Below are 24,519 nucleotides of genomic sequence, written 5' to 3'. Positions count from 1 at the left end.
CCAGCCTCAGTGCCAGCCTGGGGAGAAATCCAGGACTGAGATGGGACAGCTGGGTTGCAACAGGGCTTGTAGCCAGCAGCTTGGAGGATGGGCGTGGTCAATGGCCAGTCACCTGTCCTCTCTCACCGAAAAAGAAACTTTGGCTCTTGAAAGTGTGAGGATCTGTGTGGGGGATGGGCGGCGAGTATTTCAACAACCCCCTTCTTGGAGCACCCGGGTCTTCCCCACGCCAGGGTCGAGCTGGGGTCTGGGTCGGGGGCGGGTCCAGGCCCCGGGCCCTGCCCAGCAGGCGGGCTCAGGCCTCGTCGTCGGATCTCCGCCGCAGGGCCAATTCAGCCTCTGGGGCGCACCCGGGTGGCCTTTCCGGGCCCGCAGCTTCCTCCGACCGTCCCGCCCCTCGCACTCCTGTCCCCCGGCCCTAGTCTGGCCGGGCCTCGCGGCGGCAACGACTCCAATACTGACGATTGGGCTGCGTTCAGCCGAGTCCCCGAGTCCAGGGAGTCGGCGCCGTGCGGTGAGTGCTTGCGTGGCGTGGTGCGGGGCGGCGCGGGCTGGGGCTGCCTTTGTGTGCAGCCGCGCCTGGACCGCGCTCTCCGGCGCCGGGTGCATGGAGCTGGGAGCCCGCGGCCCTTTCCCACAAGACACCAGCACCCTGATCTGAGGACAACGCTCGGGCTCTAGGGCCCGGAGGAGCTAAGAGCACCCCTTCCTGGCCGCTCCCTCCTTGGGGTTGAGACCCGCTGGGATTTGTGGGAACTGAAGACTCCCCGAGTCTGGGGCTTGTGGGGTCCAAGACTGGGTGGGTGACTGTTCAGGCCCTGGGTGTGGAGTGGGCATGAAGGCAGGTAGGTCACTGGGTTGGTTGATGGTCTGGGAGCTTAAGGAAGCTGCTAGCCAAGGCTGGGAGGGAAGCATTCCTCGGACTTTGAGGAGGAAAACATCAGGAAAGCCAGCTCTGAGCAGGGAAGCTGCGGGGGAGGGGAGCACGAGGTTAGGTAGACCCCTGTGCTTGTTCTAAAGGGTGAAGGTGTAGATGACTGGAGCACTTCTACAAGCTGCAGAAGAGCACGAGGGAACAGGTTCTGGGAACAGCTTTAAAGGTGACCCCAAAATGGAATGGGGCAGTTGGGGATGTATTAGCTAAATGGAGATGGATGGAGAGGAGATCCAAGGAAAGTGGAGAGAAGCTGAAGCCTAGGGTAGGACACAGAGGATAGAAGATTGAATCAGGCTCCCCCGGGCCTTTTCTGCACTAGGGCCAAGCCAACAACCGATAGCAGATTTGGGAACTTAAGGCAATGTACTGGCAGAAAGGGGTCTTTATTTTTAAGCCAAACCTGCCCTAATGAGAAGTACCTGATGGATGACTCAGACCTGAGAGCTTATCATTGAAGAGACATATTAAGCACATATTAAATTAAAAGTTTGTATATATAAAGCTGGGGTTTTTGTGTATGTGTTGGGGGGCAGTGACTTAATTGTGAAAAGCTATTTCCTTTCAATTTGACTGTGGACGATTTGTAAACGAGTATTGATTAAATTAAAGCCCAAGTCCTTAAAAAAAAGTTTTTTAAAGATAGGGTCTCACCTGGCTGACCTTGACTCACAGAAATCCACCTGCCTCTGCCTCACAAGTGCTGGGATAAAGGCGTGCACCACCACGCCAGGCTCAAGTCCTTTTCTTTTAAGTGTGTATAGTGGCTACTTTTCAGTTTGAGAAACTAATGAAGTTGTTTGAACTGGTATGAGAGTTATTTATTTAGTTGAGCCTCCTTTCTCATCCCATCAGACTGCCCAGAAATCCCCAGGGCTGCTGCTGAGCAACAGTGTTCCTTGTAGTTTGGGAACCTGCAAATAGGTGAATTTGAAATATGTACTTGAAACCTAAACCTGCCTTATGGGCTGGTCTGACTGAATGGTAGACAAGGGTGGAGGGCTGGGGAGCTAAGCAATATAGAGTGGTGACCTATATTTACAACTTGCTTGGGAATGAGAATATTTCAGATGCATGCATTTTCCTGGTAGCTGGAGTTCTGAAGCTTCAGCACTAACTCTTGGCTAATTGTGGCCCATGGATGTGTGCCCCTCCCCTCCCCGTGTGTTATAAATACATCACAATTAGCTGACATAGAATGTCTTGATGTCACTGACATTTTCATCACGTGGCTGGGGATATAACTCAGTGTATAGAACAGTTGGCTAGCATGCATGAAGCCTGAGTTAGATCCCCAGCAACCAGCAATGTATAAACTGGTTGTTGTGGTTCATGCCTGTAATGTCAGTGCATGGGGTAGAAGCAGGAGGCTCAGAAGTCATCCTAGGCTACATAGTTCGAAGCTCTTCTGGGATACCTGAGACTTGTGTCAAAAGGAAAGATTTTTCATTACACCATCACTTTAGCTTAGTCCTGTGAACATTGGTTTTGCCACCAAGTGTCATGAGGCAAAGGGACAGTGAAGAGAGAGAGAGAGAGTGTTTGTTCTTGCATGGAGTAGCCTCAGTGATGATTCCATTGGTCCCATGGCTGGTCTACAGAGTTCTGTGCAGTTCTGGCATCCGTGGTAGCTTCTTCCTGTTTGCAGAGTGTTTCTCATGCACTCCAGACTTGTGCTACAAGAGGGTAATCACTGCATCTTGTGAAGGAAGAAGCCTGGTTTCATGCCAGCCTCAGTGTCAGAGGGGAGCTGGGATTTTTGACCCAGTTTTCTTTTCCATCCCTGTCCCCCTTAAGCTCTGTCCAAGAACCTGATAGGAATAGGGTCCCTGAATGTCCAAATGCTCAGATGCCTGGCAGCTGGGTGCCTGGCAGCTGGGCTGGATGCTTTAATGTTTATCTTCAGAACAGTTATAGAAATGGTGGCCTTTCACAGCAGTCCTCCGGGGAGCCTGCATCCTTATTCTGGAGGCCACACCTGATGCTTTCTGCAGGGGTCACCCTCCTCCAGTGCTGTCCTCTAGGAAGACACCTTCACACTTTTCCATTGAATTTGGGTTGGATACCAAGATGAGACATCCAGCTTTGGGATGGACTGTGATCCCAGAGCTGTGAGTTAGCATTCCACATCTGCAGAGAGAATCCTAGAAAGTGTGGAGCGAGTGTCTGACCTGTAGCAGGATGCTTCTGGGTTGGGCTATGTGCAGAAAACAACCCAAATCCTCTGAGATTGTGACCACATGGGGGCTATTGAGCTGTGACTCTGAGTCATAGGGCTGGGAAAGAAGGAAGAAGGCAGGGAGGATGATGTCACTGCCCAGAAGCTTACCCTCTGAGTGGGTGGGGAGTTTTGATTGCTGTCCTTTTCTGCACACCCTGGGGCAGGAGTGGCAGGGAAATCTACCAGCAAAAGGGAGAAGGCCTTAGTTGGGGAGAGGGAGTCAGCATGACCACACAATGGGAGAGGACCACAATACTGATAGACAGCCCTTGCTACCACCTGTAGGTCAGCCAAGCCATTTTCTGCAGTGTTCAGGGTAGGAGCATTGGATTTTCAGGACTTAGGGGTGGGCTATGCTGAGTGAACATCATATGGTTGTCTGACCATCATTAAAGAGAAGGAGAAACCCAAGCCTGGCAAGGGCGAGCCACATATACACAGACACACAATGGGCAAATGGTGAGGGCAATCTACTACCTACCTTCAAAACTGGCTCTTTCTGCCACTCCAGAGGTGGCTTTTGGTGTGATTCATTCTGGACCCTGGCAGATGTGCCAAGGGTCCCCTTGGGCAGAGAACACTCATCTGGTGAGCCAGGAAGAGGACAGGCCTGACCACAGAGGCTTGTGGACCCTGATAGAATATTTTTGTACTGTCAGAGGCCTATTCTTTGTCATACTGGTGCTCTCAACTCCAGGAGAAGAGACCTGCCCATGCCCTCCAGTTCTGCCTAGTTCTTTCAGCTGGCAGCCCCTCTTCCCCCTTTCAGTTTCTCTGTGGTCCTGGGAAAGATGCCTCCATACCTTTCATAACTTTGGCATTAGCCCTCCCTGGGGAAAAACTGGAATATTTGCTTATGAAGAGGCCCTGACCTGGGGGTGACAGCAGTGGGGCAACAGGGATTGGAACTCTTGATGCGCAGAGCTACGACCCAGTTCTGGGGCAAACACAGGGAAAGGAGAAAAGAATGAGCCAGACCCAGAGGTGAATTTGCACTGTATGTTTGCTGCTCTGGAGTCCAGTGATGGTAGGGTTTAGGTGGGAAGGGAATACAGTCAGAAGGACTAACTGAAAGGTTCAGGCATTATGCTGGCCTGCCCCTGTTACATGGTGAAACAGGCAGTACCCTGGTCAGCCCAAGGTTCCATGGGAAAGAAGTCTGCACGCAGGTGCAGAGGACCCCTTTAAAAGATAAGTCCCTGCCCCTTTACGCTCTCTCCCCCTGTTTCTCTCTCTCTGTGTGTGCTTTCTGTTTCCCCGCTCTGTCTCTCTATGGCGACCGGCCATGGCGGTCAGCCATTTACTCTGTTCCTCTTCTTAGTCTCCCCATTCTGCCGGGCCTTATAATAAACTTATAGTCTTATGTCTGTCTCAGCAATTTCTCTTTTCTTCTTTTTAAACAAAACAATAACACTAACAGCCTTCAGGACCTAGATGTGTAGCCCTACAGAAGAGGTCTTGGTGGGAAATACATGAAGAAGAACCCAGAAGGCCTAGTCCTTCTTGCCTGTGGCTGTAATAACAGTAGCGACAATAATTACCTCAGTGAATCTGGGCATATGATGTGTACCTATGATCCCAGTACTTGGGAAGCAGAGGAACATCAGGAGTTCAAGGCCAGCCTCAGCTACATAATGAATTTGAGGCCAGACCTGGCTATAGGAGACCCTGACTCAAAAAACAATAAGACAGGCTGAGGGGATGGCTCAGTGGGAAGTGCTTGCCCCAGAAGCTTGAGGACCCACCTGAGTTTACATTCCCACAAGCCACTAAAGCTGGCTGTGTTTGCAATTCCGGAGTTGCTGTGGTGAGATGGGAGGTGGAGGCAGAATAGTTCCCAGAAGCTAGCCTTGTCTTAAAGGAGAAAGGCAAGGACTGGCACCCAAGGTTGTCTTCTGATCGACACACATATGCCATGACACTAGTGTGTCTGCATCACACATGAACACACAGGACTCACACACAACAATAAAATATACCACTGATTTGGTATTAAACACTTAAGTGATCTTTCTCTGTTGTCTTTATTCTCATAGAAGTTTTCTGGGTTAGGGATTGTTAGTTCTGTTTTATAGATGAGTCTCAATAGGTAGTCATTGTCATTGACATTTGGTTGTGACTCCAGCAGGGCTTCTGTGTCAGGGCTTAAACCCAGGGCTACTCCTGAACCTATGCTGTGCCCTGGGCAGTTACAGAGGCCTGACAATTCCAGCTAATAGGTGAGGAATCCAAGCCTGGGGGCATTCATGAGCTAGTTCTAACACTCATTAGTCACACTTGCTGGCAATGGGTGACTATAGGCCCTAGGGCAGCACCCTATCTTTTGGGCTCACATTCTCATATGAACCTGGCTGTGGGCCCCGGGCCAGGTGTATTTCAAAAGGCCTCCCAGCTCTAAGGACTGGCAGAGCCTGTAATTCTGCTGAGACCTGTCCCTGGTAGAGGCAGTGGGGCATGCTCCAGAGAAGAGACAGAGATAGAGGGAGACAGAGATAGTAGGGGACACACACACACACACACACACCACACACACACACACACACACACACACAGAGAGAGAGAGAGAGGAGAGAAGAGAGAGAGAGAGAGAGAGAGAGCGAGAGCAGACAGCGACAGACAGACAGAGAGAGAGAGAGAGAGAGAGAGAGAGAGAGAGCTCTTTCAGGGCAGAAACAGAGAGAGAGAGAGAGAGAGAGAGAGAGAGAGAGAGAGAGAGTGGACCCTTACGGGAGTCAGAGAGAGAGAGAGAGAGAGAGAGAGAGAGAGAGAGAGTTTAGATGTACATCTGCCAGAGAGAGAGAGAGAGAGAGAGAGAGAGAGAGAGAGAGAGATGGTCTGCCAGCATCTGGCAGAGAGAGAGAGAGAGAGAGAGAGAGAGAGAGAGAGAGTCTCCCTTCCTTTCTTCCTTAGAGAGAGAGAGAGAGAGAGAGAGAGAGAGAGAGAGAGTTCCTTTCTTTCTTTCTTTCAGAGAGAGAGAGAGAGAGAGAGAGAGAGAGAGAGAGAGTTCTGGCTGGTCCTTCCCTGAGAGAGAGAGAGAGAGAGAGAGAGAGAGAGAGAGAGAGCTCTGGTGGTATGTGTTGTGAGAGAGAGAGAGAGAGAGAGAGAGAGAGAGAGAGAGAGTCTCACCTCTGCAGGTGGCTCTGAGTTCAAGATGGCATCATGCTGCTTTAAATGACTGTCAGGTCCTAGAGGATGTTCATTCACTTGAGGGCCTCTCCCGGAGCAGAAGGCAGTGAGAACAGTGGGCCAGCACGCCTCACCATGCATGCGCTACCTACCAAGGCCTGTGGTTTGCCTTCTTTGGGCTTGCAACCTTGACCTCTGGGTGGTTATAATCATGTGGTTGGGGAGGCCAGTCACCCTGTCCTGTGTTCTGTCTCCCTTTTCTGTGTGCTTCCTGCAGGCACAGGGGAAACAGGTAGAGGATGCTGGAAAGGCTTTGGGCTGCTCTGCGGATGGTTCTGATGACTTACCACAGTCTTGACTCACAGACATTTTGAGAGGAAGTTGGGTTGTTCTGTTGGGTAGAATCACAGAGCTGGGGTATGGTATCCAGTGGGTAGCCTTGGACACAAAAAGCTTGAGCTGACTCATTGTCAGGAAAAGAAAGCCATCCCGGAGGAACCTCCTCAGGGAATTCTAGAGACCCTTCTTCCCTTGTCCAGGTCCCTTTGCCCACTTACAGAATCTACTGTGTGGTAGGTCAGTTTAATTGTTTTACTCAGCCAAGCCCTGTGAGGACAGGGTTTATTATTCCTGCAAACTGACGGCTAGTATATATCCCCAAAGTCACATGACTTTGGGAATGGCAGAGTATGGATTTGAGCCTATAAATCCAAAGCCACCTTCTTAGACACTAAGGCCCACTTTCATCACACCTTCAGTGATGCTGCCAGCCCAGCATATGATTGCAATCTCAGCAGGGGTCAGTGACATGGACCTTTCTTGGGGAATGAGATTGAGAGCCTAGCAAGTAAGCAGTTGAACCGGGACTTAAAGCCTTATGTATCTTTTTTTAAAAATACATTTCACTTTTTTATTTTTATGTGCATTTGTATTTTTGCCATGGGTGTCAGTGTCTCCTGAAACTGGAGTTACAGACAGGTGTGAGCTGCCATGTGGGTACTGGGAATTGAACTCAGGTCCTCTGGAAGAGCAGTCAGTGCTGTTAACCACTGAGCCATCTCTCTAGTTCGCACCTTTGATACTACTGTTTTCTCTTTTCCTTTTGTTTATTGCAGAAGACTTATACATTCATTGGAAAACAAACAAATGAAAAACAGAATGTAGTTAAGTAGAAAACAAAAGTGGACCTGACCCTCATTCCCATATTCCAGGGATGGGTTCATCATCAGGCTCTAGATCCTTTCTTCTTTTGTAAGCATCTCTCTGTTCATCCATCTGTCCATCTAAGCACAGGTGCACTCATGCATTCATCCACCATTTGAGCAGAGAGCACTGAGCTCCCTATGGGCCAAGCCTTTGCTAGGATTAAGGATGTAAGAGTTAAAGGAAACACATGGGGTTGCCGTTCAGGGAGGTTCTGAGGTGCTGATCAGGCAAGGTGCAGAGCATAGCAAGGGCCTCTTTGAGTGGCAGACTTTGTTCTGGCTTTGCTGTCAAGGGTACCTTCAGGGCAAAGAGGTATGACTCATGTCATCCCAGAGGAAGGGACTACAGTGGCAAAAACAATCCCTTATGAGCTAGGAAAGAGGGTCTTGTGCTGTAGATGCTGGAAGCAGCCACTGAAATGAGAGCACGTGGGAGGAAGTGAATGTGGGGATGGGAGCAGAGCCAGGTCAGATAGGGCTCCCTTGGAGCTGAACTGTTATTTCAAACGGATGAGCAAGCCTGGGTTCCCTGTGGAAGGGGGTGATTGGATGCAGCACATATTTAATGAGTCCGTGTCCGTGTCTGTGAGTGTGTTCTTGTAGGTGCAAGTGTGTGTGGGCACATGCATGCATGTGTGTGAGTAAGTGGAAGCCAGAAGTCAACCTGGATGTCTTCCTCAATTGTTATCTACCTTGCTTCCTGAGACAAGGTCTCTTAATCTGGAGCACACTGATTTAGTAAGCCTGGCCGGCCAGGGAGCCCCAGGGATCCACCTGGTAGCCCTTTCCCTGTACTGGGATTATAGGCATGCCATCACATGCCTTCTTTTATGTAGGTGCTAAGCTGAGATCCTCACGCTTATGTGGCAGTCACTTTATCCACTGAGCCATCTCCCCAGCCCCTGGATCAATTCCTTTAGATTGTTGATAGCTGACAAATTGATTGCTAACAATCTAGACCGTATCCTTCCTAGCAACTTTTTGCTGAGGGTTTCTCCAGAAGAGCTGAGAAAAGACTGATTGGTTATGGCTTGGCTCACTGCCCATCCCTGAACTGGGGGTGGGGCCAGGGTTCTTCCCTGAGTCATATCTGGTCACAAGCCCAGGCTTGAGGTTGGGGCCACAGCCTCCCAGTATCATACGGGCTGGATTCCCTACAAGGAGGTTGATCCCTGGTATCAGAAGAAGCCAACGAGAATAAAAGAGGAACCCATTAAGGACCATGGAGAAAATAAGCGCCCACATGGTGACTACGTGTGTGTGTGTGTGTGTGTGTGTGTGTGTGTGTGTGTGTGTGTGTGTGTGTGTGTGTGTACTCCATTGCCAAGGAGGGAAAGCACAGGTGTCCAGGAGGAGCTGAGCAACTCAGGTGAGGAAGGGGTGGTCTGTTTTAATTGTATCTGGCCCCTGGGATTGGCTGTCCCTATGCTAAGCGAACTTAAGAGTCACTATCTCCAAGAAACTGTCAGGGATATTTCAGGACAGTCTGGGGTAGAGCATAGGAAGAAGGAGTGGAGGTGTGGGCCACAGCTCCCCACTGCACAGAAACAACCTGGAATCCTTAAGTGACCTCTGCCTCATCTTCCCACAGCCTCTCCCAGAGCACCATCTTCCCAGAATATGCTGTGACGTTCACTCCTTCACTCCTCCGTCACCTTCTCTGCCACCTCCTCTCCCAGACGGAGGAATGTCCCCTTCTCTGAGCAGTCCTTCCTAAGCTTCCCTGAAAGCTGTCAAGGAATTGCTAATCCACCATGCCCACATTACCTATATGCACCTGTACCAGAGGACTGGCCATATTATACTTGCATTGTACATTGGTTTCCCAAACATTTGCCCTATATTCATTATGAAAATGTGGTATTTTAGGGGCTGAGGGGAAGGCTCAGTTAATTAAGTGCTTGCCTTACAAACATGAGGACCTGAGTATGGATCCTGAGAACCCAAGTAAAAGTCGGGTGCAGGGATACCCCTACAGTCCCAGCACTGGGGGAGGTGGAGACAGGTAGATTCCAGGGGCTTGCTGGCTAGCCAGCCAACCAGGGATGAACTTGGATGGACCCAGTGAACTGTCAGAGAAACACAGAGAAACTAAAAGCTCCGGTCCTCTCCAGCTTCACCAAAACGGGTGACTGGACATGGGAAGGTGGCCCCGAGTTCAAGAACTTATGGTTTTGAGTCACACATTTGATAATCTATTGTTTTAGTGAATTGTGTGGCACAGCTGCCCAGTGGTGACCTTGTTAAGGAAGAACAAATACTTGCATGGCCATGAGAAAGGACACATGCTTGTTCTGTGCAGTTGTAGGGACTGCTTGAGAACTGATATAGGCTGTCCTGGGAGACAGAGTTTGGCTCAGAATAAGTAAGCATTTTCCACCAATGAGAGCTGCCTCAAAGCAAGCAGATTGCTTGGGGTTGAGAGTAGCTGGTTCCCATCCCCGGAGAGAGCATACAAGCTGGCAAGGGTGGCCAGGGAAAGGTCCCCTGTTAGGACACCTAGCCATGCACTTCTGTAGTTGCTCCAGATTTTGCTCTGGGGTCTCTTCTCATTCTATTGGTCTCCCCCAGGGATCCCAGTTTTGGTTTCTGTGGTCACCAGTGTGTGAATGACTTCTCCTGTTTCTCGCTCTGCCATGGGTGAACCTAGCTTAATTTTAATGTGATTTTTTTTCTTCCCCTGAAGCATGCTTCTCTCTCTTCTCTACAACCTACCCTGGGCCCGAATTCACCCGATTCTTGTAAGCATTACCCTTTTCTCCTTCTCGACAATCCCTGGGTCCCTTCCATCTTTGAAATATCTCTTAGCTGAGCTCTGACATCCATTGGTGATTGTTGAGACTGTCTGTGGCTCAATTTTTGAGACACCTATTTTAGATGGTTTCTTTTGTGGCTCTGAGCGCTAGCAATTTTCCTAGGGTGGAGAGAGAAGGAAGAGACAAACAGAGGGATGGCTCCTTAAATTAGTTCATTCAGATGCCGTAAGAAAGACCAAAATAACAGTGACTTATGCTAGAACAGATGCTTACTTCTCACCCATGTGACCATCTGGCTATATCCAGGGCTGAAGCCATAGCCCCAGGGACCCTCTGTTTTGCTGCTTTGTAATGCTTGGGGTGTTGCCCTGGCAGTGTGGTCCTACAAGGCTTTAGACATTTCTGTTCCATGCTTTGGAAGGGGGAGGAGAAAAAAGAGGACGCCCTCCATTTTTAAGGACATGACCCAGAACTGTACCTATTAGTTCCTCTGAAATCTTATTAGCCAGAAAATGATCATGTGGCCACACCCAGCTGAAAGGGAGTCTGGGATCTGTAGTCTTTAGCTGAGTGGCTCTATGCCTGACTAAATGCTACCGAAGGGGAGAACAGAACTAAGGAAATAATTGGTGGCTTCTGTGGTAACATGGCTATATGAATTTCAATGTGAGTTTCACGATAGCAAAGAAGGTCCATTAGACTTGGACAAATTTTTCTTTTAGAAATATTGAACTCAGAGAGTGACTGATACCAGAGAAGGTCAAAAGAGGAGGTCAGATCTCCTGGAACTGGAATTATGGATGGAATTATGGTGGGTGCTAGGAACTGAACCTGGGTCCTCTGCAAGAGCAGCAAGTGCTTTTAACCACTGAGCCTTCTCTCCAGCCCTGTGATTTTTTTTTTTTTTAAAGAAAGGTGAGTGTAGTCATTGTTTTGCTATTGTGATAAAACACAATACTAAAGCAACCTACAAAAAAGGGGGGGTTATAAGCTGGATGTGGTGGCGCATGCCTTTGATCCCAGTGCTTGGGAAGCAGAGGTAGATGGATCTCTGTGAGTTTGAGACCAGCCTGGTCTACAAGTGACCAGGCTGTTACAGGGCTGTTACCCAGAGAAACCCTGTCTCGGAAAAAACAAAATAAATAAATAAATAAATAAATAAATAAATAAATGAAAGGTTAGGAGGGAGGGAGGAAGGAAGGGCTTACTTGGGCTTACAATTCCAGGAGTTTAAAGTCCATGATGGCAGAGTGAAGGTATGGTGGCAGGGACAGCTGAGAGCTTACATCTTGAGCTACAAGCAGGCAGAAGAGAGCACATTGGGAATGGTGCCAATCTTTTGAAGCCTTAAGCCTGTCCCTAGTAAAACCCCTCCTCCAACATGGCCACACCTCTTGTGTGTGTGTGTGTGTGTGTGTGTGTGTGTGTGTGTGTGTATGTGTGTGTTTTTTGCCTGCATGTATGACTGTGTGAGGATATCAGAGCCCTGAAACAGGAGTTACAGACAGGTGTGAGCTGCCATATGGGTGCTGGGAATTGAACCCTGATTCTCTGGAAGAACTCTTACCCACTGAGCCATATCTATAGCCCCCATGGGGGGCACACCTCTAATCCTTCCCAAATAACTACCAACCGGAGACCATGTATTCAAATATATGAGTCTATGGGGCCCATCTTCCTTCAAACCACCACAGTGGGAGACCTTATTAAGACTATACAGTGAAGTGTCAGAGCTAGGATCAGAACTCCAAACTTTGGGATCATTTTCTCCCATTGTGTATATGTGTGTGTGCAGATTTATATGCTGTGTAGTAACTAGCTGTGGAAGCCAGAGGACAAGCCTTGGCTGTTGTTCCTCAGTTGTCATCCACTTTGGTTTTCATTTATTGTTTGTTTTTGAGACAGGCTCTCTCACTGGCCCACAACTCACTAAGTAGGCTGGGTTGGTTCACTAGTAAGCCAGGGATCTCCCTGTCTTCATCTCCCTAGTCCTGGGATTACAAGCACGTACCACCATGCCTGGCATTTCCCCCTGGAGTTCTGATGGTCAGACTCAGTTCCTCCCACTTTCAAAGCCTTGGTCTTCATTTGCCATATCAAGGAGATCTGCTTGAGAGGCAGCAGATGGGGCTAAGATGAGTCTCACCTTTCCCAGCCTTACCTGAGAGCTGCTCCAGGCCCTCAGCATGCACTTGGAGGCTGTGATGGCTCTCAGGTGCCACCAAGCAGCCCTCATGGCATCTTAAAGTGGGCTCTGCTGAGAGGCACATCCGCCTTCTGCATTGGGGTCTGCTACTTGAGAGCATACACCACACAGATGAGTCCCCTTTGTCCCCTCGGCCTCCCCAGCGGTGGTCCGTGCATCATTAAAGGAATTGTCCAGTATCCAGATGAACCTGCTGTACACAAGGACTCCATCAGTTGCACATGTCATCCACTTACCTGGAACTGGATTAAGGGGAGAAAGATCAGCCCATCTAGGTCTGCAGCTTGCTTCAGGCATATTTGGATCCAGAAACTTTGCTTATATTTTTAGAGTTCTACGACTCTCGCTTTTATCCTTTCTGTGGGAGGTTGGGGAGTGTGGGGTGGATGGACCATGGGGTGGGGTTAGAGAGGTGGTTCTGTGGTTAAGAGCATGTATTGCTCTCGTAGGTAACCTAGTTTGGTTCCCAGCACTCACATGGTGGCTCACAGCTGTCTGTAACTCCTACTTCAGGGGATCCGAATCCTCTTCTAGACTTTGTGGGCACCGGCATTCACATGTACAAACCCACATGCAGCTAGGCACCCGTACTCAAAAACCAATCAAGCTGGAGAGATGGTTCTGCAGCTAAGGGCACTCGCTGCTCTTGCAGAGGACCTGAGTTCAGTTTCTAGCACCCAAATGGTGGCTCACAACCATCAGTTTCAGGGGATCCAGCACTTTTTTAAAATAATAATAAAAATCTTAAAAAAAAAATAAAAGACTGGCGTGATGCCAGTGGTTATGGTGGCCCAGAGTTCATTGGCAGTCAGGTTTGCTGTTCTGAATATGTGCCGTAATAAGTCTTGGATGATGTCTTGAGAGTGTCCTTGCATCCTAATTCTGCTGGGTTTGGATAAGCTTGCAGTAGCTTCAAGGTGAGGGTGGCTGGCCCTTACTACAGTGTCTTTCCCGGAGGCACTTGGCAGTCTTTCTTGGAGGGGCTCCATGGAGTTTCTAGGCTGAAATTACAATGCTGGACTTCCTGGGTCCAGAATGGAGAAAAGGAATCAAAGAGTGCAAGCTTCCACTCTGGAAGCCTCTCATGGACCCTCTAGAGTGAGGTGTCAGCTATGTTTTGGGGAAACATAGTTAGTCTGATCAGGAGAGAACACTTGGATTCCCACACCTTCAGAGACACTCATAAGTGATCCTGGGGGTAAACCTCAGTAACGGGAAGTAGCTTGAAGCATGGGAAGACATCCTAGGGAGAGCCTTGAACATCAGGTAGAAGAATAATGTAGGTCTTCTCTTGTAACTACTGGGGAGCTGTGGGGGATTTTTCGGGGTGGTGGTGGTACACGAACCTGATTCCTGTCTTAGGTCTCAGAAGGCACCTGAGAGAATGAGATTGGGAGGGGGTGATATGTGGGACTTATGGGGTCAGTGAAGAGGGTCCAGGTGACCCTAGATGACAGGCACAAGCAGCAGTAAGAAGACTGAAATATATGGACTCCAAGAAGCACTGTCAGACTCAGAGTTCATTTGTTTTAAGACAGGGTGTCTTGTTGCCCAGGCTGGCCTTGCATTCACTCTGTAGCTAAGGATGACCCTGAACTCCTGATCTTCCTGATCCCTCTAAGATTACAGGCATGTGCCACCACACCTGACTTATGAGGTCCTGGAGGATGAATCCGGAGCTTCTAGGTCATTCTGCCAGCTAGATAAGCCCTCAACCACCTGAGCCACATCCCAGCTCCCAGACTCTGTGTCTGTCTAGGGGGTAAAAGAGGACATAAGACTTAAGCTGGCAACTCTGTAGGCTTTAGCTTCCTGTGGCACATAGCCAGTAGTCCAGGCAGCTGGCTGCTAGGTTTTCCTGCAGGCTTACGGTGGCCCTTGTCAGGCAGGAAATGGCATCCCCAAGGATGCCGTTATGAATCAGAGCTGCTGACTCAGCACCCAGACTGGAGGCTTTGAGGCCATCAGACTTTGGACCGGAAGCATCTGGACAGGAAGTGGCTGCCCAGGGCTTTTCCACATTGGACTGTGGGATAGCCAGGGAAGAGGGTGGTTATTCAGGATGCTGGGTTTGACTAAGGGACCCCCTCTGTGCAGCTTCCTGGCATTGGGAATGGGAGAAGAGGTGTATGATAGGATGAAACGGCTGTCCCCAGGTACCCAAGGCTAGATAAGATGCTCGGCTGTAGGTAGGATTTGCTCTATGAAGGGTAGAAAGGGATTGCTGCAGGGTCGGGCTATTTTCAGCTCTGCTCAATGACAGATGATATAGAATTATGAAACTCATGTGTTTGTATTTGTTTATGTATTTATTTGTTTGTTTCTCCTGCAAAAATGCAACCAATCTGTCACTGGGGGTGACCAGGAGGGTGTGAAATGTTTGTATTCTTGCTAATCATTGTTAGGTGGGACAGATGGACCTGGGTCACATGGCTTGAGCAGACAAACAGTGAGGGACATAAGAAGTGTTGCATACAGCCTGCCTGAGTCAGGGACCTGGGGGAACCCTGAGTACTAGCCAAACCCAGGGAAGTCTGGGACCTCTCTGGCCCAGGCCTGATCTATTGCAATAGATCCAGTTCTTGCTCAGGTTTGACACTGACGACACTGACACCAGCTCTGCCCCTGGCCTCTTTCATTTCTGCTGGGTCTTGGTTGCTTGGTACACATGTATTAAACTAGCAAATTCCCCTCCCAGACTCCACATCAGTACATCCAGCTGCTCCTAGAACTCTGCCCTGGGGTTTCTTCACACATGATCTTAACCTAACACACCCTAGACCAAATGTTCCACATTTCCTGTCCTAGTGATCCGGGCCCAAAAGCAACTGTCCTGACTGTTGCCTCCCTCGTTTCCTATACTCCTAAATGCTGTCAGTTTTACCTACACCTGCTTCTCCACTTGGCTGGCTTCTCTCATTTATTCTGCAGATGCTATCAAATTAGCCCTCACAATGCTGTTTCTCTATTCCAGAACCCTCAGTGGCTCCGGGCTGCTTTTAGAGTACAGTAGAGTATACTTGTCAAACTGAATCCTGAGTTTCTGTAAAACCTGCTCTTTTACTCTCCCATCAGCCAAAGTGACCTGGGCACAGCCTGGACCCCAAGCTCATCATCTTTGTCTTGCTGGCTGCCTGGCATCTTGCCTCTTACATTTGGATGGTCCCGAGGAATTAGGAAGGTGTTGGGAAGGACCTTGGGAGACAAAGGCCTCTCTTCCTCTTCCACAGGCAGGAGCAGCCATCTGCCAAGGAGAGCCCAGCTGTCAGCTGCCTCACAGGAAGATGCTGTGTGGATGGGGTGGCCCCAGTGTGGGTGTGTGTATGCGCACAGCACTGGGAGTGCTGTACTTCTGCCTCACAGGTGAGGGGAGGAATTGTGGTCATGGGGGTGTGTGGGGATGCCTACTCCTTCCTGGGCTCCTGCCAGGCTGGCTCTGTCACCATCTCTGGGATCCACAGCAACCATCTTCACCTTAGCCTCTACTTTTTCATCTGTGAAATGGGGCTTGAACACTGTCTACTAGGGTAATGCAGATTCCCGAAGACACTGTAAACTCTCTTCAGGACCCTTGCACATAGGTTTTCCTCTGCCCAGAACTTTCTGCCCTCAGACAGAGGCATGATTCCACTCTTTATTTTGTCGCAAGCCTTTTCTCAAATGGCAGGTCCTCAGCATGCTTACTTGGGTACTTTGTGTAAAACGACATAGCACATCCTTCCTAGCATATACCTCCCCTTGACATATGGTTCCTTTGATTTTTGCCTGTTGTCACCCTGTTCAGAAGACAGTGTCTGTCTATCCTAAGGGGTGGAATGGTGCTCAATCATCATGATGAATAAATGAAGGTACCTCCCATATAGTGCTTGGCTATGTAAATGCACTGTTTGGGTAGTCATTCAACCCATGGAGAAAACAAAGCCGAGAGTCTGGTGCCATCTAGTGGTCATCATAGGCAGCACCCATCTCTACCCCTAGGTGTTGACTTCTTAGTTTGTTATTTTTGTTTGAAACAAAGTCTCACTATGTATCTCTGGCCATCCGGGAACTCACTGTGTAGACAGGCTGGCCTGGAACTCACAGAAATCCACTTGCCTCTGCCTCTTGAATGCTGGGATTAAAGGCGTGCGCCACCACCACACCCAGCCTGGCTCTCACTTCTTTAGAAAGAAAGGACTTTGGGTGACTCAAGTTCCATGTCCCAGATGTTCCCTGCAAGTGATAACTTAGGTCTATTTGGCAAGGATGAGAAGTGGCCTAAGCTTTCTTTCACTGGATTACTGAAAGATATGCAGGCTCAGCTTCAACCTCTATGCATCACACACTAAGAAAGTGTGGAATTCCCAGTAAAACACTAACCACAGAGCAAATACAATTTTCTAAGCCTTTTATGGGTGCTGTATTCAGTTAGTTTCATTTGGAGGCCTTGCTTCACATATTTTGAGTGTGCCTGTTTCCTGTGGGTGCCTGGACCTCTCACCTCACTGTGACCAAGCCCAGCAGACTCCCCAGACCCTTCCTGACTTCTCTGAAGGAGAGATGAAGTGCAGACAGAGGCTCCTGGGAGCAAAACTGCTGGGAAGTCGGTTGGATAGGGGCACAGTTGGCCATAGAGGAGCCTGCCCCAGGGCTCTTTTCTCTGGGAGCTCAGGGTTCTCCTCAGGATGGAGTCATCTTGTGCTTTTGTGATTTACATTCTGCTACATAGTTACTTTTCTATTGCTGTGACAAACCACCAGGACCAAGACAACTTAGAAAAAAGCATTTCATCTGGGGGCTTGCTTAAAGTGTCAGAGGCTGAGTCCATGGCCATCGTGGCGAGGAATGTGTCAGTAGGAAGGCAGGCATAGCACTGGAGCATTAGCTGAGAGCTAACATTTAATCCACCAACACAAAGCAGAGTGAAGGATGGCATGGGCTTTTGAAACCTCAAAGCCCACTTCCAGTGACACACCTCCTCTAACAAGGCCACACCTCCCAATCCTTCCCAAATAGTTCCACCAACTGGGGACCAAACATTCAAACATATGCGCCCTATGGGAGCCATTCTCATTCAAACCCCCATATGGTCCTTTCTTCTCACCCTTCATCCATCAGCAAACATTGCTATTTCTGACTGCATCTTAGATCTGGCTAGTTCTATGACCACTCTGCAATTTGTTTGTTTGTTTGTGGACAGGGTCTCACTATGTAGCCCTGGCTGGCCTAGAATTTGCTATGTAGTCCAGGCTGGCTTTGGATTTACAGAGATCCACCTGCCTCTGCTTTCTGAGTGCTGGGATTAAAACCTGTAGCTGACTCCGGTGCTAACTCCCTCACACATGCTTTCCTCCACTGTAACACTATCACTTCTTACAAGGACCCCTGAGGTGGCCCCCTGGTCACTCTCCCTCTTACCCTTCTATAGTATAGTTTCCCCTTGTAGAAAAGCCAGGGAGAACTTCAGGCTTTGCCACCCACGTCACATCTAATAACTAGTGCCCTCCTTAGATCTATGCCCTCAAAGGTGGGAAACCCCAGGTTTCTTCCAGCATCTCTCACAGCCCTGCCTGGCCTTCCTCCAGTGGGCTTTCTCATTGTGTTATTTTCCCATACACTCTCACTGGCCCCCTGCCTCAGGGCCTTTCTCTCTGCTGATCCCTGGCACCCACTAGCATAGGCTCTGTGTTTCCCAGAGATCATGCTTCACACTTCATTTAAAGACATGGGTGTTCTTTCCTGTATTGAAGTTAAGTCTGTTTATTTAGGAAGTGAAGCAAAGAAATAAAGTTCTCTCACCCAAAGAACATTGTATGTATACTTTTTTGTAGGTACCCCTGCCTAATTATACAAATAGTGTGTATTTGTGGGAAAATGCAAATGACCTGGCAGGTGGAGAGTACCTGCAGGCTTGGAAGCTGTCTGTGTTGAGTCCCTGACTTCTTTCGTTTCTTTCTTTCTCTTGGTATTCCCTCGATTTTGTCCTCCCCCCCCGCCCCTTTTTGGCACAGAATGGATCCAAAGCTGGACAAGTGCTGTAACACTGAGGCATATCTACAGGCCCTCCCCCAAGTCTAATCACAGACTGATAAATACCTGTGTTCATCACAAACTGCCTCTCTATTCCATTAGGATGTAAATAAGCTCTAGGGTGTGACCTGGGTCTTGGTCCTTATTACATTCCTAATTCATGTTGACGCTCACAACGAGGAGCATAGATATGGAACTTACTTTGAGACTCAGACCTAAAAGGAAGAGTGTGCGAAGCCTAGAGATAGCTGGGGAAAGGAGAGAGACCCGAAAGGCCCACCTTTCCTAACTGCCCTGCCCCTTCTACTCACCCCCAGGAGCTGTGGAGGTCCAAGTCTCTGAAGACCCTGTGGTGGCGTTGGTGGATGCTGATGCCACCCTCCGCTGCTCCTTTTCTCTGGAGCCTGGCTTCAGTCTGGCACAGCTCAACCTCATCTGGCAGCTGACAGACACCAAACAGCTGGTGCACAGCTTTACTGAGGGGCGGGACCAAGGCAGTGCCTATGCCAACCGCACAGCACTCTTCCCTGAGTTGTTGGAGCAGGGCAATGCATCCTTGCGGCTGCAGCGCGTCCGAGTAACCGATGAGGGCAGCTACACGTGCTTTGTGAGCATCCAGGACTTTGACAGTGCTGCTGTTAGCCTTCAGGTGGCAGGTGAGCATGGAGAGGGGGGCATCCTTCGCTTTCACTCTTCTGCATGGGGCCCCTTACACACTGCTCACCGCAGATCCTGCTCCTAAGAGCCTCATGTGTCCTTTCTTCCATGGTATCTCCTGAACTGATGATATTGGTAACTCCTGCCCTCTGCTACCCTCCAGCCTCTACTCAAAGTCCAGCATGACTCTGGAGCCCAACAACAACCTGGGGACAAGGTGACAATTACATGCTCCAGCTCCCAGGGCTTCCCTGAGGCTGCAGTGTTCTGGCAGGGATCACCCTTGACTGGCTATGGGACCACATCTTAGATGGCCAAGGAGCAGGGCTTGTTTAATAGACACAGCATGCTTAGGGTGGTCCAGGGTGCTAATGGCACCTACAGATGCCTGGTATCCAGCCTGGTGTTGCAGTAGGATGTACATTGCTCATCAATCATGACAACCCACAGAAGCCCCATGGGTTTTAATTTTTTGGTCTTAAATGGCACTTTAAAGGGAGGTTATAGTTCAGTTGCATTTGAAGATAAAGGAAGTTAGTTTCATATCTTCAATCTCCCAGACAATGGAGATACCTGATAATGATAGGAGAATGATGGGGTAGGGGACTCCAAGTTGTCAGGAGTCACTGATTGAAGACCTTCTTGACCCTCCAGACCCCAAGGCTGAAGAAATTTCTAGGAAGGATGGAGATGCATCTGGGTCAGCAGAAAGTCACAGGAAAGGAGAGCCAAAGGAGCTCTCCTGGGGAAGGGGTTTGCCTTTGCTGGAGCTCTTGACAACCCCATCGCCCCAAGTCTGAATCCCACAGATGGCTCTTGTCAGACAAAGCCAGTCTGCAGTGAAAATCAAATATGAGACTCTATCTGTCTAGAAAGAATTAGAAGGAACAAGGCCTGGGTGTTGATGGTAGAAGAGGCTGTGGAGCAGCTGGAGAGGCCCTGTCCTTCTGTCCTTCCTTACTGCTTTGTCTCCATGATTCTGACCCAGGAGACATGGATGTCCAGGTCTCTGCAGATCCCATGGTGGCCTGGGTGCCACCCTACACTGTTCCTCTTCCCCCTGAGGCTGGCTCCAGCCTGGCATAGTTTAACCGTACCTGGCAACTGATAGACAGCAAATAACTGGTATGCAGGGCAGGGCCTACCCTAGCAGTACAGAACTCTTCCCTGAGCTGCTGGCATAAGGCAATGTGTTCTTGGTGTGTAGCTGATGAGGGCACCTTCACCAGCTTTGTGAGCAACGGGACTTTGGCAGGTGGCAGTTCACTTAGAAGGAAGCATTTTCCACTCCTTACCCAGTCTGCATGCAGCCCACCCACTGCCCACTGCTGATGCCACCATCCAAGAGAGCCCCAGAGCTGATTCCTAACTAACAGCCCCATGTGTCCTTTTCTCCACTGGCTCTCTTGAGCTGACTGTCATTGATTTCTACCTTCTGCTACCCTCCAGCTCCCTACTCGAAGCCCAGCATGACTCTGGAGCCCAACAAAGACCTTCGTCCTGGGAACATAGTGACCATCACGTGCTCCAGCTACCAGGGCTATCCCGAGGCTGAGGTGCTTTGGAAGGATGGGCAGGGACTGCCCTTGACTGGCAATGTGACCACATCCCAGATGGCCAATGAGCGGGGCTTGTTTGATGTTCACAGCGTGCTGAGGGTGGTGCTGGGTGCTAATGGCATCTATAGCTGCCTGGTACGCAACCCGGTGTTGCAGCAAGATGCTCATGGCTCAGTCACCATCACAGGTAAGGGGATCGATCAGGTTAGCTGAGGAGGGAACAGCTACCTCTTCTCTAGGCCCTAAACTGGAATATCAATATAAAAATACTCATTTTCATGTAGACTTCAATTGCCCCAAAACCTCCCCAGTGAGTAGTCACTTGTTTTCTTGAACTGATGAAATCATTTGTAATGTTTGTTGTCCTGAACATGCTTTCCACAGCACTTATGCCTGCCTCTTCTTGATATGGACCACAAAGTACCTGCCTGGAATCTACAGGGGAGGGTACAATTCTGGGGCAGCCACAAGGCTTGCTTAGAGACATAGTGACTGAGGGTATGCTTTCTAGTGCGCACTTCTTTTGGTGTGAAGGAATTGCAACTATGAAGCCCCGCTCACCTGGGTCAAGGGTTCTTGCAGACTAGAGCCCTACAGTTGGATAGCAAGAGTTGTCTCTACTGCCCCCATGTGGCCAAATGCTAGACTAAGCCTCTAATATTGGGGAAGTCAATCTCTTGTTTCCAGGTCAGCACCAATCCAAGTAGCCACCCTCAGAGCTTAAGGGTGTAAAGAGGGTTCAGGCTCACCTTCACGCCAGGGTAGACAGTCACCCTTTATGTTTGTCCCTGACATGTCTCAGTTCAGTCCTTTGGTAGCCCTGTGTGCTAGGTCTATCTCCCTAAGCCCTACCTCTGGACCCTATAAGCTTTCCCAGGGACCTCCTACATCTCTGAGATCAGGAAAGTTGGTTGTCCATCACTGGTCCTTGTCTCTTCTCTTCCCACAACTTCTGCCTGACATCCCCAGCCCACCCAGCTCTTTACTATCAATGGTTGCTGGTGTTTGTGTAAACCTGTGTAAATAGAGAACTGGTCTGTACATCAGTCAAGGGAGTCACTTCCTGCACTCTCTTCTGTTCTGAGTAACACCTTGATCTTGTCAAGAACACCATAGGAAAAAATATGTCTCACTGGGGCTGGAGAGATGGGTCGGTGATCAAGAACACTTGCTGCTCTATCATGAAGATCAGAGTTCACATCCTAGCATTCCCTTCTTCTGCCCAACTAGTTCTCTACCCACCCAGCACCTAGGTAGCGCTCAAATGCCTAGATCTCCAAGTGATCAGATGCCATTTTCTGGCCTCTGTGAGTATCTTCATATACATGTCTGAACACACACACACACACACACACACACACACTACATCCTTTAAGAAAAGACAAAGCAGTTTTTTTTTTTTCACAAAAGACCAAGAAATATGGAATAAGCTGGACAGACATATGAAGGTTTTGTCAGGAAGGACAGAGGATTCATGGCCAACTTGCACCAGGAGGGCTGGGCTATCTGTGGTCTAGTGCTGTGTAACAAGGGCTTGTATGTGGAAAGAACATTTGCCCCACTTCAGAGAACATTCTTTATACCTCAGTAGCTGGCACTGAAAGGATTCCATTTGGGCTAGTATTACCAAGCACAATTCATGGAAGACACTGAGGCCCAGTGAAAAAGGACTCTCCCAAGACTACAGACTGACACAGTGGCTTCAAATATTTTTGGGGACAGATGCCACTTTGAAAATTGGACAAATGATAAAGGCAGTGGTTTTCCCATAGCTCTGGGGCTTCCCAGCCTCTCTAAACTCTATACGAGGACCACTTGGGATCCTGGTTCCCACCTTCTGTAGCAAGTAGATGACCCAGGATCTGAATCCAGCATTGGCCTGTTAGCCCACTTTTCCCTCCTCCCCACGGCTAGCCTCCAGTTTCCATTAGAGCAGAGCTGGCTTACCTTGGAGCCCTTGGCCTGCATTTTGCTTCGGGCAGCTCTGCCTTGTACAGCATTTTGGGATTTCGATGCTCAGTCCTTTAGCTGCTCTCTCTCCACATTGATGTGCTGTGCCAGGCCTCTCTGGAGAGGGCTTTCTGGAGCAAAAACTGGAGATATAGGTCTGAGCCCCAGCTGACTGTGTCCTTTGCTAGAGGAATGAAGGAAGTCTGACCAAGTTTCAGGCACTTTAGGGATGATCACAGGGAGAGTCTCCCTTTGAGTGATTAGCTTATCCTAATTGCATATTGAAGAGATTCGTTGTGATATTTCATACATGTATATAATGCATTTTGATGTTATTCACCTCTAATACCATTTCATGTTCCCCATTTAATCCTGCTGATTCCCTCCCTCTTCCCAACAAGTTTCCTCCTATTTTCATTATTTTAAAATCTTATTTATTGTGTTCACGTGTGTGTGTGTGTGTGTGTGTGTGTGTGTGTGTGTGTGTGTGTGTGTAAAGGAATTCAGGTCATCATGCTTTCACAGCAGACTCTTTCACCAGCTGAGCCATCTTGGTGTCCCCCCGCCCATTTTAATGTCCTTTTTTGTGACACAGTGACTTTCATTAGGAGCACAAGTGAGGGGTCCATTATAGGAGCTTGGGCACTCTATCAAGTGGCTGTATCACTGAAGAAAATGTCTCTTCCTCCCCTAGCAGCCATTAGCTGCCTGTAGCTCTTCAGGGAGGGGTGAAGTCCCTCGAGTAGTTCTGCTGCTCTGTCCTGTCCACTGCTGCAGGAACCCTATCTTGAGATTTCCAGAGATGTCTCACAAGTGCTCCAGGGTGGCCTGCCTTCTAGCCATCTGCCTTAGCTGTGGCCTTCTGCTCTCCTGTTCAGAGCAGCAGCGTGCCCCACCACGACCCCATACCCATGGAAAGCATGTCTGCTGCAAGGACTTACCACAGTTCCTGTGGGCCTGGGCCTCTACAGGTGCAGGGTGCAGGGTCCTGTTGCCTGTGTACTCCACAGAGGCCACTGGTGCCCTGGCTGCATGCTGTCTCCAGAGAACAAAAGGAACCAGCTGCCTTTGTTAGATTTTTTTCCCTCCAAGGCTCTGCCCAGCACCCAGAGTACCCAGTGCCACTGAGATACCACTAGGGTGGTATCTATGCTGGAGTCGTGTGGGGATGTGCTCAAAACAGCTGCTGGCCTCAACCCTACCTCAAACTCCTCAACCTCCACTCATTCTCTTGACACAAGGTATTGTAATGGGCAGCCTCAGGGCTGCATGAGAATATTCCCTTGGTGAGGCTCCCCCAGATCTGCACAATCCTTGAGTGACTTAGACTCTCACTCCAAGCCCTCCTCTGTTTAGAAAGAGGCACACTTTCTGTAAAGAGCTAGAGAATGCATACTTTGTGGGCCATGTGCTGCCGATTTTATTTATGTATTAGTCTATTTGTTATTGGCGGGATCTCATTGCCTCAGTTGACCTTGAACTCAATATGTAATGAGGATGACCTGGAGTTTCTTATTCTCCCACCTCTACCTCCTTAGTTCTGGGATCACATGTAGCATGGGAAACCATGCCCAGTTCATATCCTGCTGGGAATTGAACCCAGGCTTCATGTATTCTAGGCAAGCAATCTACCAAGTTAACATCTCCAGAGCACTGTAGCTTTTCTTTTTCCTTGCTTTTTGTAGCTCTTTACAAAAATAAAAGCTAATACTAGCCCACGGATTGTCAAAAACAGGCCACAATCTGGCTCATGAGCTGTAGCTGGCTGGGGTCTGACCCTGAGGATGATGTAAAGCAGGGAGGACTGCAATCATTAGGGAGGCCTCTGGAGAAGTGGCTGGTAAGCCAGGTGGAGAATTTGGGAGCCCCTACTAGGAAGGGAAAATGACAGGGACT

At 49.3% G+C, this 24,519-nt stretch overlaps 1 protein-coding gene across 5 annotated transcripts in view; it reads left to right on the top strand.

Moving 5' to 3' along the window:
• Window positions 1-380: 380 nt before the first annotated feature.
• The window catches only part of Cd276 (CD276 molecule), a 66,072-nt gene continuing 41,933 nt past the window's right edge, over window positions 381-24,519 (top strand). For 4 of the 5 annotated variants that reach the window (XM_027414910.2, XM_027414912.2, XM_027414909.2 and 1 more), the window contains exons 1-4: window positions 381-514; window positions 15,679-15,811; window positions 18,775-19,113; window positions 20,564-20,860. In XM_027414910.2, the coding sequence (XP_027270711.1) occupies window positions 15,733-15,811; window positions 18,775-19,113; window positions 20,564-20,860 (715 nt within the window). In that variant the 5' untranslated portion in view covers window positions 381-514; window positions 15,679-15,732. Of the gene's footprint in view, window positions 515-8,605; window positions 8,733-15,678; window positions 15,812-18,774; window positions 19,114-20,563; window positions 20,861-24,519 lie in introns of those variants that run through there. The other variant, XM_027414913.2, reaches the window with a different exon arrangement.

The sequence above is a fragment of the Cricetulus griseus genome, chromosome 4, assembly GCF_003668045.3.
Source record: "Cricetulus griseus strain 17A/GY chromosome 4, alternate assembly CriGri-PICRH-1.0, whole genome shotgun sequence".
Taxonomy (NCBI): domain Eukaryota; kingdom Metazoa; phylum Chordata; class Mammalia; order Rodentia; family Cricetidae; genus Cricetulus; species Cricetulus griseus.
The sequence above is the reverse complement of the archived record's forward strand: the minus strand, read 5'-3'. Positions and strand labels throughout refer to the sequence as shown.